Raw genomic sequence first — 13848 nt, 5'->3', positions numbered from 1 at the left:
GTGAACCGGATGATAAACTTCCAATATGTCATGTCATTGACATCCACCATTTTCATTCTATTCTGCTTTTTAATATATAAACTAGACAATTTTATGTATGGTAAATATTTGTTTAAGCCTTTTCCATTTGTTTACCACTTTCTTTGCTCACCATTCTTTTTTGCATCTTAAATCTTCTGTCTCAGGTCATTCTCCTGGTTAAAAACCAACACTGACAGCCCTTCAGTGAGAATTTCATACTAGTAAACTCAGTTTGTGTTTGTCTGAAAACTATTTATTTTAATGTTATTCGTGAGAGTGAGTTTCTATGAGCACACAATTGTAGGTTGATAGGTAGTTTTTCTTTCATTGTTTTTGAGGATATTATTCTATCACCTCTGGCTGTTATCCTTGCTCTAAAATCAGCTGTTAAGTGTCATTACTTCCTAAGGAAATCTGTCTCTTCAGCTGCATTTCAGTTGTCTCTTTGTTTTTAGAATTCATCAGTTTCATTATGATGGTCTATAAAGTATATTTCTTTTTTTATTTTTCCTGCTGGATATTTGCTACATTTCCCAATCTGAGTATTGGGACTTTTATCAATTTTGGAAAATCCTAAGGAATTATCAGTACAAATATTGCCTTTTGTCCATTGTGGGTAGGAATCACTTATTTTCCTTTACATGCAGAGGACAGCCCTTGAAGATTCTAAGTTTAAGCAGGGGTTTTATTTTCATCCCTGTACTACATGTTGCTAAATGTCACATATTTTGTCCTAAAAGGCCTTGAAAACTTTCTCCTAGCTATTAGGCCCTCAATCCATGTTCAATAAGACATAAGATCATATGCTTGTTTATGCCACCTAAAGGGAAGGAAGATTTCACCATACATTTTGAGCTCCACTATGTGTTTAAACTTTTTTAAAAATATATTTTATTCAGAATTTTCATGCATTTGAAATGTGGGGTGAGGGAATAACTCAGTCTGTCATCTACCTGGAAGCTGATCATAGCTGAACATATGTCTCTTTACTAAACAATCATTAAACTGATTATGCCACATAACTAGAGACTAGAACCAAAAAATTACTATAGAAATGGCAATAAGTTATGATCATCAATTTAGAGAAACATAGAATCTTATCTAATTTCTTTCTTAACCCTTTTGATATGTTAATTACAAAATTGAAGCTGAGAGCAGGAAAATTCTATAAGCAGCTACCTCCTGGTTCAACATTTCCCTTAGCAACCATTATTAGTCTTTTATATTCACAACTCCATTTACTAAAGAACATTCTGTTTCTAAATAAGAAAATTATTTGTTCCCAAATTCTCCAAGGATGTTGCATTGGCAGCTGACAATCTTTGTTGTTACTTAAAGGCAAATTACGCAAAGAAAATGTTTTTCCTCTTATTTTATTCATAAAATGGATTGCTTTTCATTATGTGATAGGAGACAATATGCGAAAAATGTGTAGCAGAGTATCAAATCTAGGCTCAGACATTATTTTACATAAGGTAGTGGCAAACAGCTCTGTGATTACTTTTCTTGTACATTTCTGCTTAATTTTAAGAGAATCCCCAACAGCAGAAGCATAATGATACAGTGACATTTTTCCCAATTTTTTTTCTGAAGAACATTAATTCTTTACCACCACTCAAACAAGAACTATCAATCTGAAATGAAAGTTCTCTTCTCTACTGCAACTGTTTCAGATGTAAAAGCTGTAGAATCTATCCCCATCATAGAAATTCATAATTGTATTAACATATCAAACACCCTGACAAGTTCTAGAGTGAGGAAATTTTGCTTAATCATAAAATTATTTGAATCCCTGACAGTTTTCCTTTGTTTTGAATAACTCCCACCATATTTGGGGAAGCACTGGGTTCAAATTTGATGTCTTCCATTTCTTAGATGTGTCTTTAGACAAATCTCATTAACTTCATTTAAATCAATTTTCCATATATAAAATGACAATGAAAATAATACTTCAGAGGGTCATTACTGTCATCAAACTAGATGTATCTGAAGAGCTCTTTGTGGATGTAAAATACCATACAAATTCAAACAACTTTAAAAAGTTAGTAAAGAAATGTTCACAGTATAAAAGTGTTTTCATTTTACAAATTTATGCACTTAAGGACAAATTTAAATAACACATTTCTTGTGGCATTTAGAGTGAATCTATGGACAAATTTATATATTTGGAAATGTATATTTTGATGTTGTTAAAGTATTCTGAAATATTCTATTACAATTATGCAGGTGTAGTAAAAGCTATCCTTTGTGACACATTATTGTAACCCTCTTCATATTCACCCTTTGCCATCTCAATGTTAAGTTTCAGATGCTTTGTCTTTCCTCACTATATCTCCTTTCAGAAGTAACTGTAATACAAATTGCTGTTCTGAACAGCAATCTTAAACTCACACTTTGCATGCTTAAACATCAGGAGTCTAAAATATTTTTTATAGTATAAAATACTTCCAAAAATTGACTAAAGAAACAAAAAAGACACTATCTTGACAGTATCAATATCAATATCAAATCTTGGTTGTAATATTGTAAAGATGTTAGCATTGGGGGGAACTGGGTAAAGGAAAATCTCTTTGTATAATTTCTTATAAAAGCATGTTAATCTACAATTATCCCAAAATAAAATGTTTAATAAAAAAAGAAATAAAAAAGAAAATACATATATGTCCGGATTATACATCAAAGTTCTAAATATTTATTGTTTTTAAATGGAAGGAGGGCTAGGTACGTTATAGCACCTATATAAAACTCTAGGTGAAAACTAGTCTATCAAAAAACAGTTATGTGCAAAGATCCAGAGACCAAAATGAAATCTGTGTGTTTAAGTATAGAGAAGAAACCTTTATGTCTCTATAGCAGCAGAATAGCAAACAGGGAGATAAAGTTTGAGTGACAGGAGTGATGGCCAAGGGCTAGCTCATGTAGGAGTACATAGGATTTCATTGAAAGAGTAATGGCAGCAGGAGCTTGAGATAATCTCATTGATACTTTACAAGGAGTCCTGCTTTCACCAGGAAGAATATACTATAGATGAGAAAACACTGGAAGTTGAGATTAGAGGCTGTTGAATTAATCCAGATGAGAGATGATGGTGTTGTAGACGAGAGTTACTATAATACACATACTGAGGAGTAGTCCTATTAATGAGGTATTTTGCAGGTAGATCCAATGAGATTTGAATTAAATCACATGGGTAATGTAAGAAGAGAGACATGAATGATGTCTAGGTTTTTTTACTTAAGTGAAAGTGCAATTTACTAACATCTGGAGAGCTTGGTAGGTGCCAATTAATGTAAGTGGGGATGTATCATTTATTATTGACTTGGCTATGTTATGTTTGAGATGCCTACAAGGCATCCAAGATAAGAAGCTGAATAAGAGGCTGAGCACGGTGGCTCACGCCTGTAATCCTAGCACTCTGGGAAGCCGAGGTGGGAGGATCACTTGAGATCAGGAGCTTGAGACCAGCCTGAGCAAGAGCGAAACCCCATCTTTACTAAAAATAGAAAAAAAATTAGCCAGACAACTAAAAACAGAAAAAAATTAGCTGGGTGTGGTGGTGTGCACCTGTAGTCCCAGCTACTTGGGAGGCTGAGGCAGAAGAATTGCTTGAGCCCAGGAGTTTGAGGTTGCTGTGAGCTAGGCTGATGCTACAGCACTCTAGCCCAGGCAACAGAGCCAGACTGCCACATACACACACACACACACACACACACACACACACAAAGTTGAGTAAGAAGTTGTTGGATGTAAAATGTTGGACATCAGCATCACATTCTTGGTATTTGATGCAACAGCATTATCCAGGGCAAATGGAGTTGCTGTATGTTGTATTTAGAAAAGCAACAATTTCTTTCCTTCTCCCACTAAGGTGTTTTTTTCATATGTGTTTGCTCTCCTTTCTGGACAGGTCATGCATGTATGCCTATTCCGAAGGTTTGCTGAATTTTTTGTTATGTAGAAACATTATAATTCATAATAATTTATATTGAACACATTATGCATAAGCCTTATATTTGTTGATACCATCTAGAACAAGTCTTATTTCAGTTGTATCCTTCTTAAGTGAAATCAGTCAAATAACTTCTACATTCTTGTAATACTGTATGTTTTCCTTTGTGGCACTTACCAGAATTTTGGTAGTTAATTACAAGGTATTTTAATAGATGTTCTTTATATAGACAAAGGAATTTTATACAGCTTTATATAGGTTTCTCCTTTCTTTCGGTTTCAATTTCCTTTTTACACAACTATATTGTTCAGTACTTCTTTTAGGAAGAAACTATAGGTAATACATTCTCTTAGTTTTTGTTTATCTGAAACTAGTTGTATGCCTGCAAATATTTGTCTCCATTCTTGAATGATAGTTTACCTGATATTTGAAATTTTGTCTAGCATTTGAAGATATTATTCCATTATCTTCTAAAATCTATTGTTGATGAACAGCCTGCTGTCATTATTGTCATCCTGTTAGTATTCTGTCTTTTGTTTTCAGTAGCTTTTATGATACCTTCTTGGTCATTGATATTCTGAATTTCATTCAGAGCTGGCAAGGTGTGGACTTATTTTTATTTTTTCCACATAGGCTGAGCTTTATTCAATCTGAGAATTCATGTAAATTGAAATTTATTCATTTTTATTAAATATCAGTCATTAATATAAAATATTGTCTCTTTCCCATGCTCCCCATTTTCTCAACCAGAAACTCCTTTCATGCAGATGTTTGAGCTTTTCTATTCTATTCTCTACATTCTCTACTAATTTTAGTAAAGCAAAAATTGCCTCAGTATCTTTCAACTAAATGTATTCTTTTTTCTTCCATAATGAATCCACTACTTAAAAAGTCATTTGAGTTTTTATTCCAGTAATTATATTTTAATTCTAGACTTTGTTTTCTCAAGTCTTCCTCTTCACTTTGCAAAATGGCCTGTTCTCATTGTAAAAATTCCATTCTACCCTTTTTTTTGATCATTAAAAAATACTTATTTTAATGCCCCTTTCTGATTGTCCTCTTATCTCTAATTTCCTCAAGTATAAATTCTTTTGTGGCTTAGCATCTGATAACATTGCTTATGAAAGAGGCTTTTTTTTTCATGTCCTTTGTAATGTTATTTTGTGGGCTTATTTTCCTTGAGAGTTCCACATGAGCCTTGGATCGTGGTGGTATCCTCATGCAATTTTGTGGTTGCAGTTACTTGAGCTCTCTGAGGTCAATTATCAAATGTTAAAAGTAAGTTTAATAAAAAGTATGCATACTTGTCTACTATAAAGTCTTCATAGCCTTTGCTTTTTTTTTTAGTTCACTCTTTATCTTTATGTAGAAGATAAGAATTCAAATGGAAATCTATCAACAAGTGTATGGAGAATCATGCCTTTCATCAACAGAGTCACCGGCTTTGCGTGAAATTTCCAGAGAATATTTTGTAATGTTAGACAAAACCACCTGTCCATGGATTATGAAATCAAATTTGTAATTTGCCTCAAACAAAATATCTGTTGTTGATATTTTAAACAAATGATACATATGGAGCCTAATTCTCTTAATGGCTTATAAAAATATAAATTTTTTAAATAATGTGTTTCTGTTCTAGTGTTAACTTATACACAGAAAGTAGAAGAAGAAAACTTTGATTCATTGGGCCCTCATAATGCAGCAGTTGTTCTACAAATATTATGTCATTTTCTCCTCAACAAACATCCTTACCCTCATTGTACAGAGGCTGAGAGAGGATTACCCACGATCATACAGCTAGCAGAAAAGTCACTGGGATTCATATTCAGGGCTGTTCATCCTAGACAGTGTTCTTTTTACTAGACCACACTGCTGTTATTAATATAATACATTCTGTAGAAAAATCCTTTATGTTCAGTTTACAATCATTGCTTGGTCTTAGCTGAGTGGCCTAATTTCTAAACCAACAGGAAATATATTAGAAATGTTTTGAGTTTTGAACTAATGCAAGAGTTTCCTCATTGTCAATATCTGCAGAAAATTTTACCTGCTCTCTCACAATCTGTTATCCCTTCTTTATCATCTTCAGGTTTGTCCCGAGGACCACCATTTGCAGATACTCTCTACCCTGCTTTCGTCTACACTCCCATCTGGCTGAGTGCTGCCTCATGATGGCGACCTTGGACAAAGTCCCAGGTCTTCTCTGAGCTTTACTGCTGCGGTATATATTAATAGCTCTGACATAGACACAGTCCCCTAAGTGCCTTAATTTTATATGGCTTTGCCCATCTCTGAGTCTTTATTTCTGAAATAAGGAAAATTAATTTTTTGTTTTAAACTGTGCTTTCACATGCTAAGCACTTTATAGTATAGTACCGCCTACTATATTGAATTGCTACTCTAAAGACACGAAATATTAACTGCAAACTTAGAGTTTGTATCTAGAGAGAACCTAAAGGGACAGTTAGGAGAAATAAAGATGAGAGAAATAGAGAAAGAGGTAAGGAATTTTGAAGCTATGGCAATTTGTGCTATATCAGGGCCATTGTAGGATATTCCAAATGAGACTTTTCATTAAGCTGTTCATTGTGGCTATCTCAAATGACTCCACTGTGGAAAAATTGGGAAAGATGACACTAATCATTGGCCATGGTGAAATTAGTTTTAAAATATATTAGTAATTGGTGGAGTATAAAGATACATCTTGGATATCTCTATCTACCTACCTACCTACTTATCATCTATCATCTTTCAGTCCTAATTAAAATCCAAAGCCAAATATAATTGTAATATTAAATTGATTACTCTTCATACATATTTTGATTGCTTATATTATCATGGATAATCAATAGTTAAAACAAAAATAGCCCCCCACACCTTCTGAATTTTGGATCTTTTATAAATAAAATAAAAAAATAAATGGCTTATGTGGAAAAATAGTATTTTACTATAATTTTTTAAAAATGTTATACTGGTTCACAGATCCTTTATTTATTTCGCCAATCATTATTATGTTGTACAAATATTTGTTAAGAGCCTACCATATGTAGGAATATAATGGCATTTTAAGAGGGTGGTTTATGGAGATTTTTTGATCCTGTGTCTGTTTAACTATAAAGCCTTAGTAACTTAACTTGACCAGGCTATAAAAATTTTAATCCTGCATATTGGGTGCACTAAGACATGGGGAAAATTAGAATGGAGAAATGAGTTAGCAGTCAAATAATTCAAAGTAAAAGATTGCCCTCTGAATGATCTATTAAATCAAAGCAAAACTACTTTACTAGAATTTTCCTTATGGTTGCCTTAATCTTTCACTTCATTTTGCATCTGCAGATACAGGCTTTCTGTTAGTGTAAGCTTGAGTGATTTATGACATATTATGTTCATAACATCTAATATGAAGGATAATAGGTCAAAACGTTCAATCAGATGGAATTAGACTTCAAATGTAACACAGTTTCAATATTTCTTACATTACTTTTTCCAATTGCTCAGAATATTCAGCTGTTATTAAACTATAGGGTATTGGATTTAATAGAAAACAGTATATTCATGACTTTTCTTAAAGTGTAAAAGAAAGTCACAATATGCAGCATATTTTCTCTTATATGTTCATAAAACAAAGTTCTGTTAAGTGTCTTAAATGTATTTAAAAATATACACCATTTTAAGTGAAGTTGACAATATCACAGAAGAAATTACCAAGAAGTTTCATCTATGTGTTGGACCACATGCAATTGCCATTTACATAGGGCAAAATGTTGAATATCTGTTTGTTTCATATAATTCAACCTAACATTACTATAAAGCCTTATTTTCCAACTTTGACATTCTGGTTTTGTAAGGTGTACTTTCTTGGATAATTACAGATGTTGACCACGTCACTTTACAAGAACTCAGAATAGGAGCAAAACTGTATCTATCAGGAAATCTCTATGGTTTATACCCTATTACAAATAAAGATATAAGAAGACCAAGCTTACAATTTTGAATTTCCTTTTTAAAGAGAGAATCACAAACTTTCCTTCAGTTGTTTGAAATAAGAGCAATCATTCCTTTTCCTTTTGGCTTATAACATTTCAGTAATGACATTGTTCAATCTGCTATCAACTGTCAACCATCTTACGAGGCACCCAACTCTTCTAATAAGCATTGTAGCCCATTAATAGTTAATCCAGGTATGAGGACTAAGCTATTATTCTTTAAGTCAATAAGATAAGACCTTATGCAAGTTGATATAAGATGTTTCAAAAAATATTTATTATTTACCAAGTATACATTAAGAAAGTAAAATTAGCATGGGATGATCTCAGGAAAGCAATACATATTTTTGGATTAGACACTGAAGTAAAGTAAATGCATGATAAATTGACAAATTCACATTGCCAATGTTATGAAAAATGATGCAGCAAAAAAAATTAAGATGTATTTTTTCATTTTTGGTAAGGGGGGTTTTCCTATTAGCTATTAATTTATTATGTCTTTAATCTGCAAAATTAAGCACTACTGTTACAGAAGCCTAAAGAAAGCGAAACTACTCACTTTCAGACTGCACGTTAGAAGTTTAAAATTGCACCCAGATTTTTTTTGTTGTTGTTGTTGTTAGGAGCCTCTGTTAATAGAGTAGTAGTTGCAAACACATACGTGGGTTTGCCAGTAACAACTCACAATTTGTGCAAAGTTGAGTCTTCGAAACTGAGCAAATTTGCTCTCAATTTCCCGCCAGCGCTTGCTGAGCTGGATCTGAGTTGGCTCCACTGCCATTGCGGCCCCATCATCAGACAAGCCCTCAGCTTGCCTACGCACTGCATTCAGCTCCTCTTTCTTCTTCTGCAATTCACGATCAATTTCCTATTGAGCAAAACCAATACAGGGCCCAGGGCAGTTAGCTAACCACATCAACCGACCTGCAAGCAGCAAATACTTCTCTCAGAAATTTCATAGGCTGGTGTCCCTTTATTGTCATCTTTTAAAATTTACAAATATGGAAGGCATCACTGTCATCCTCACCCAATGATCCAAATATTATTTCAATTATCCTTTGAATGCTCAGTTTTAGATGTTCTAATTAAGAAGATATTTAAATTGTTCTAACATTTTCTTTCTTTTGAATTCCTCTGGTGTTTGGGGCTTGAACCATTTTGGGGTGATTTCTCATTATTTATTAGGGACCATCCATATAGAATATAATTTAGAGGGTAAGTGAATAACTTATTTCCTTTTTTAATGTTTTGAGGAAACTCAACAGAGAATGAAGCAAAATAAAAAGTGTAAAATAATAACAGAAAAAACACATCTTAAGACAATATGCAAATAAATCTACAGAGATCTGACACTGATTTGTGAAGATGGTCTGATGAAATGAATGTGCTAACATGAGAAAGAAGTCGTCCATATACCGATAAGTCATTAGTTCATCTGGAACAAAGATACACAAAGTCAATTACAATTTCACCAGAAAACACATGACATTTCTTAATTCATTTTACATTGTCTAAAAGTAAAACATTTTATTCATTCAACATTATGCCAATTGAATAACACTTAATACAATACATTTACTAAAACAAAACACAGTACAAGGAAATGCATCAAATCAAAGAGAACGTTAATAGAAGAAACAAGAACATCAACGTTTTAAATATGATCCTCACAGGTTAAGTTAAAGTAAATAAACTGTAGCAATAAAATCTGGTATTGACATTCTAAAACAACATTACCTTTATTTTCCTTTCATCTCTGGGTTCAGGTAGGCTGGCTAATTTTTTTTCAATGTCATCCAAGCATTTCAGGAGATCATCAGCCTGCCTCTTGTACTGATACCACTGATGAGAAATTTCTAGAGCCTTTTTTCTTCTTTGAGACCTCAAATCCTGTTCATGGTGCAGATATTATTAAAATATCAATATATATGTATAGTACACTTCTGGCTGTAGTTATTTATAAAAAATTGAGTCCCTTCATCTTTTTGTACAATTTAGGTTAAATATACATTTAAATGTAACACATTCAAATAAAAGATTAAATTATACATTTTGGGGCAGGATCCATCTATAGGCAGCTAAGAAACATGAACAACACACTTAAATGTATTTTCTCTTGGCATGTTCACACTTGCTTAGTAATCTTGTCATATTTAATTGACTGATAATGAGCTAAATTGTGCAGTATATGTGAAATAGCTTAATTTATGAATATATTGACTTAACTAGATAGTTGCACAAACTTAGTGAGTTTGTATTTGACTTTTAAAATAGGTAAAATTCTAAAATTTATATCTTTTCAGCCCTGGGCTTGTCAACAAAATTTTAAGTTTATAAAGTCAAGCAACATACATTCATGGTTATAGGAATGCCTATAAAATGTTTCATAGATCATTAACATTTTGTGATTAGAAACATAAAGTTATTTTAGTTATAAATTGTTCCAAGCTTTATGTGTAGAAATGTTACTATTGTTCATATAGCTGTAAGTGTGCATGGAAATGACAATTTAAATGTTAGCAAAATGCTTTTCCTTCCAAGGCTTCCATGGGCAGATTTATCTTGTCATACCACATCATGTTCCAAATGTAAAACAATTAACTATTAAAAAAAGAAAAGAGAAAGTGCACGTTCTCCAGTCAATCTGATGAGATAAATAAGAGTGTCTCATTTAATATATCAACAAAGGGGAGAAAAATCAATCATCTTGCTCCTTACAAGCACAACCAATGTCTTTTCCGATCAATAGAGTTAGCCAAAATGCCATTTTATAACTCATGGGAACATAAGAGCTCTGCATACAGCTTTCATTTCTACAAAGAGGTAGCAATTACAGTTTTATGCAAAGGTTTAACTCAAGCTAAAGAAAATAATGAATATCAAAGAACTTCTGAAAAATTCATTATTCATTATATTGGAAAGTTTTGACCTTCTTTGAGATATTTCATAAGGACTAAAGTTGGAACCACTGGCAATTAACAAAGTTACTGAATTTGGTGGTATATATTGGTTTGGGAAGTAGAGTTGCCAATTTTGATTAATCACTTACAGAATATTATTGCAAGAATGATCTAGATTTCCTTCTCCATTTTGTTTAAAATTGGGGATGTAAAATTTACTGTAGTTTACATTTTGTGTTGAATTTCCAAACCTCCTGTGGAGGTAATAAATGCCTGGGATGAGTGAGATAGAATGCTGCTTTTTTCAAAGGTATCGTGATACAGCAACGTGAATGAGAATTGAGCCATGCCTTATTTGTGACACAAGTCACATCTTTGCCAAGAGAAAGGGCTTAGCGGTCCTAAGTCTGAAATACCTTTTATTTCTTAAGCACAAAGTGATGTGTCATATGTAAAAATATTTAGAGACATCATATATATATATATTTTTTTTTTTTTTTTAGAGGTATGCCAGATAACCACTAAACACTGCTATTCAGTAGGACACACATCATCAGATGACCAGTGTAGCTACTGCGGAAAGCTTGGTCACAGTTGGAAGGGTGTGAATTACATAGCTTTCTGATTTTCTGAACACATTATGGTTTGCTTTTGCACTCCCTCCAGGAAGAGGCCTTTTCTATTTACTATATTTATCAGCAGTTACCTTCAGAACACCTGCTGGCCAATTAGACTTTCCTTGTGGGTTCCTTGAAGGCACAATATTGTGTAATTACATTCTCAGCAGTGTTTATTTGGTTGACTATAGGGGGAAAGGTTTTATCCTCTTATTTGCATATAGAAAGCAGACTCCATCTACCTACTAGGCAGATCCACCTACGTAACTACATAGCTCTAAAAGAGTGATTTACAATGAAAAGCTTGGCAATTAACAGTATTAGAAAATCAGCCATGCATGCAAATAGTGAATATTGCAAAGCATGTACAAAAAAGGGTTATTTCGCAAAACATTCCATATGTCCAGTCTCATCTCAAGAACTTTCTAGATATTATAGGAAAATTAAGTTTATTCTGTTTTTCCTGCACAATCCAGATGCATCCCGTGGGTATTTGAAGCCATATACTACCGATGCTGAATATGAAAGTAGCACTTCTTCAAGGGCATTAAGGTTACTTTTGAGGATTTCTACACAAACGAAATTAAACTCTGGTAGATGGTAAGTTAGTTGCAAAGAGTGACTCTCTTAAAGGCACAATAAAGTTTATTTTAAAAATAGGAGAATCCAGGCCTTATTAAACAAGTATTAGGTTACCAAAAAATTGGACCTACTATAAATAAAATCAATAAAGTAAAAGAAACAGAAATAATGGAAATATAGATTGGTTATTCTGGCAGTTAGGCAGGGTTTCAACACAAATACAAAAGTAGTTTATAAAAATAATGTATATTAGAAAATGTAATGTATAAGTAATATGAATGATGCATTTTGATATCTTTCAATTACTGCTCAGAAAAATTTAATTTCTCTGAGCAAAAAGCCATAATTTTAAAGCAACACATCTTTCAAAATCAGACACCACTCAAAAATGCTAAATAAAACACACACTGAACAGAAAAAAATGTGAATTTCTGGTGACTAAGAGTCTTAAGCAGATTTTATTTATGCACAATATATTTTATCGTACATATTAAAAAAAACCACAGCAAGGTATATTATAATTTTAGCTCTAATACCTTGAGAGCATTATGTTTTGTCTGTAACAGCTGCTGTTTTATCTTTATTTCCTCTCGCTTTCTCTCATCTGTGATTCTTTGTTGTAAGTTGTCTCCTCTTTGCAACAATTCTTTTACAGTACCCTCATTGTCTTCATTCTGATTAAAAACGACAAGTACAGTCTTCATTTTGGTTTTTAAAAAGCTGTACATTGTTAACAGAGATAACAAAACATATTATTTAAACACACACAAAAATCCAATTTCAAACTTTCAGGGAATGCTATTATAAGATACTGTGCACATAGCCTTTCTTTTATATTTTGTACTTTAGATTTAAAAAAAGTAAATTTCCTCCCATCTAGTTCTAAAGGGTACATTTTTAGGGGCACATGTAGGAAGATGGGGGAGCATGGTACTTCATCATTTCAGACAAGATATGAATTACTGTGAAAGTACCCTTTTGGCTTTGATTTTTAGCATAGCTCTAGAAATCAAAAAGTTAGGACAAATAAATTAATCTCATCATTTATAATTTTAACTGATCCATATGGGAATATAGATGTATATATATGAGTATGAGATGGCAGCAAATTTTAAAATACTAATACACTACTAAATGAAAATATGCTTTAAATGTACACTAATTTCTATCTAATAATCTCTGCTTTATATTTAAAACCCAAATGCCCAAATTTAGGACAAGTATCAGGGTATTAGGTAAAAATGATGTGTTGAATTCCTTTCAAACAATTTCTAAAAAGTACATCATATATGCATGTTGTCTTTAAATAAGATAAAATAAGTATTAAAATATGGATTGGGAAATGGCTTTAAAAGTTTTCAATGTGAATTTTGTTCTTTTGGACTCCAAAAACAACATTTAACTTTATTTGCTTAGAAATAAAATTATTTGAATAAGTGCTGATCTAATATAATTGCATATGTGACCATGTGATTTTTCACCTCAGTTTCCTAATTTTTTTCCAACACAGAGTATTAAAACTTTCTATCAAGGAGGCTCATCATATAATGGTACCCAAGGTACATCAGTGAGCTAAGAATAAAAAATAATAGACAATTTTCAAGTCACATGCATTTGTATGTGTGTATATATTTAAATCTATAAAGCATGCTTAAACTTCAACACACAACTGAAGACCTATTCATTTTGTTTAGAGAGAATGGGATCATATAGTACTGACATATATATTTACAGTCTGTAAAAGACCTTACTTAAGTCTGCAGCATTTTGTAAGGCTGAGGACAAACACACAC

The 13848-nt window shown here is 32.5% G+C and overlaps 1 protein-coding gene across 1 annotated transcript in view; it reads right to left on the bottom strand.

Moving 5' to 3' along the window:
* The window catches only part of DMD (dystrophin), a 1602346-nt gene that overhangs the window by 1168646 nt on the left and 419852 nt on the right, over positions 1-13848 (bottom strand). The window contains exons 34-36 of the mRNA XM_069463910.1: positions 12592-12729; positions 9694-9846; positions 8642-8824 (exon numbers count right to left, since the gene is read on the bottom strand). Of these exons, the coding sequence (XP_069320011.1) occupies positions 8642-8824; positions 9694-9846; positions 12592-12729 (474 nt within the window). The remainder of the gene's footprint in view (positions 1-8641; positions 8825-9693; positions 9847-12591; positions 12730-13848) is intronic.

This window comes from Eulemur rufifrons, chromosome 30 (assembly GCF_041146395.1).
Source record: "Eulemur rufifrons isolate Redbay chromosome 30, OSU_ERuf_1, whole genome shotgun sequence".
Taxonomy (NCBI): Eukaryota; Metazoa; Chordata; class Mammalia; order Primates; family Lemuridae; genus Eulemur; species Eulemur rufifrons.
The sequence above is the reverse complement of the archived record's forward strand: the minus strand, read 5'-3'. Positions and strand labels throughout refer to the sequence as shown.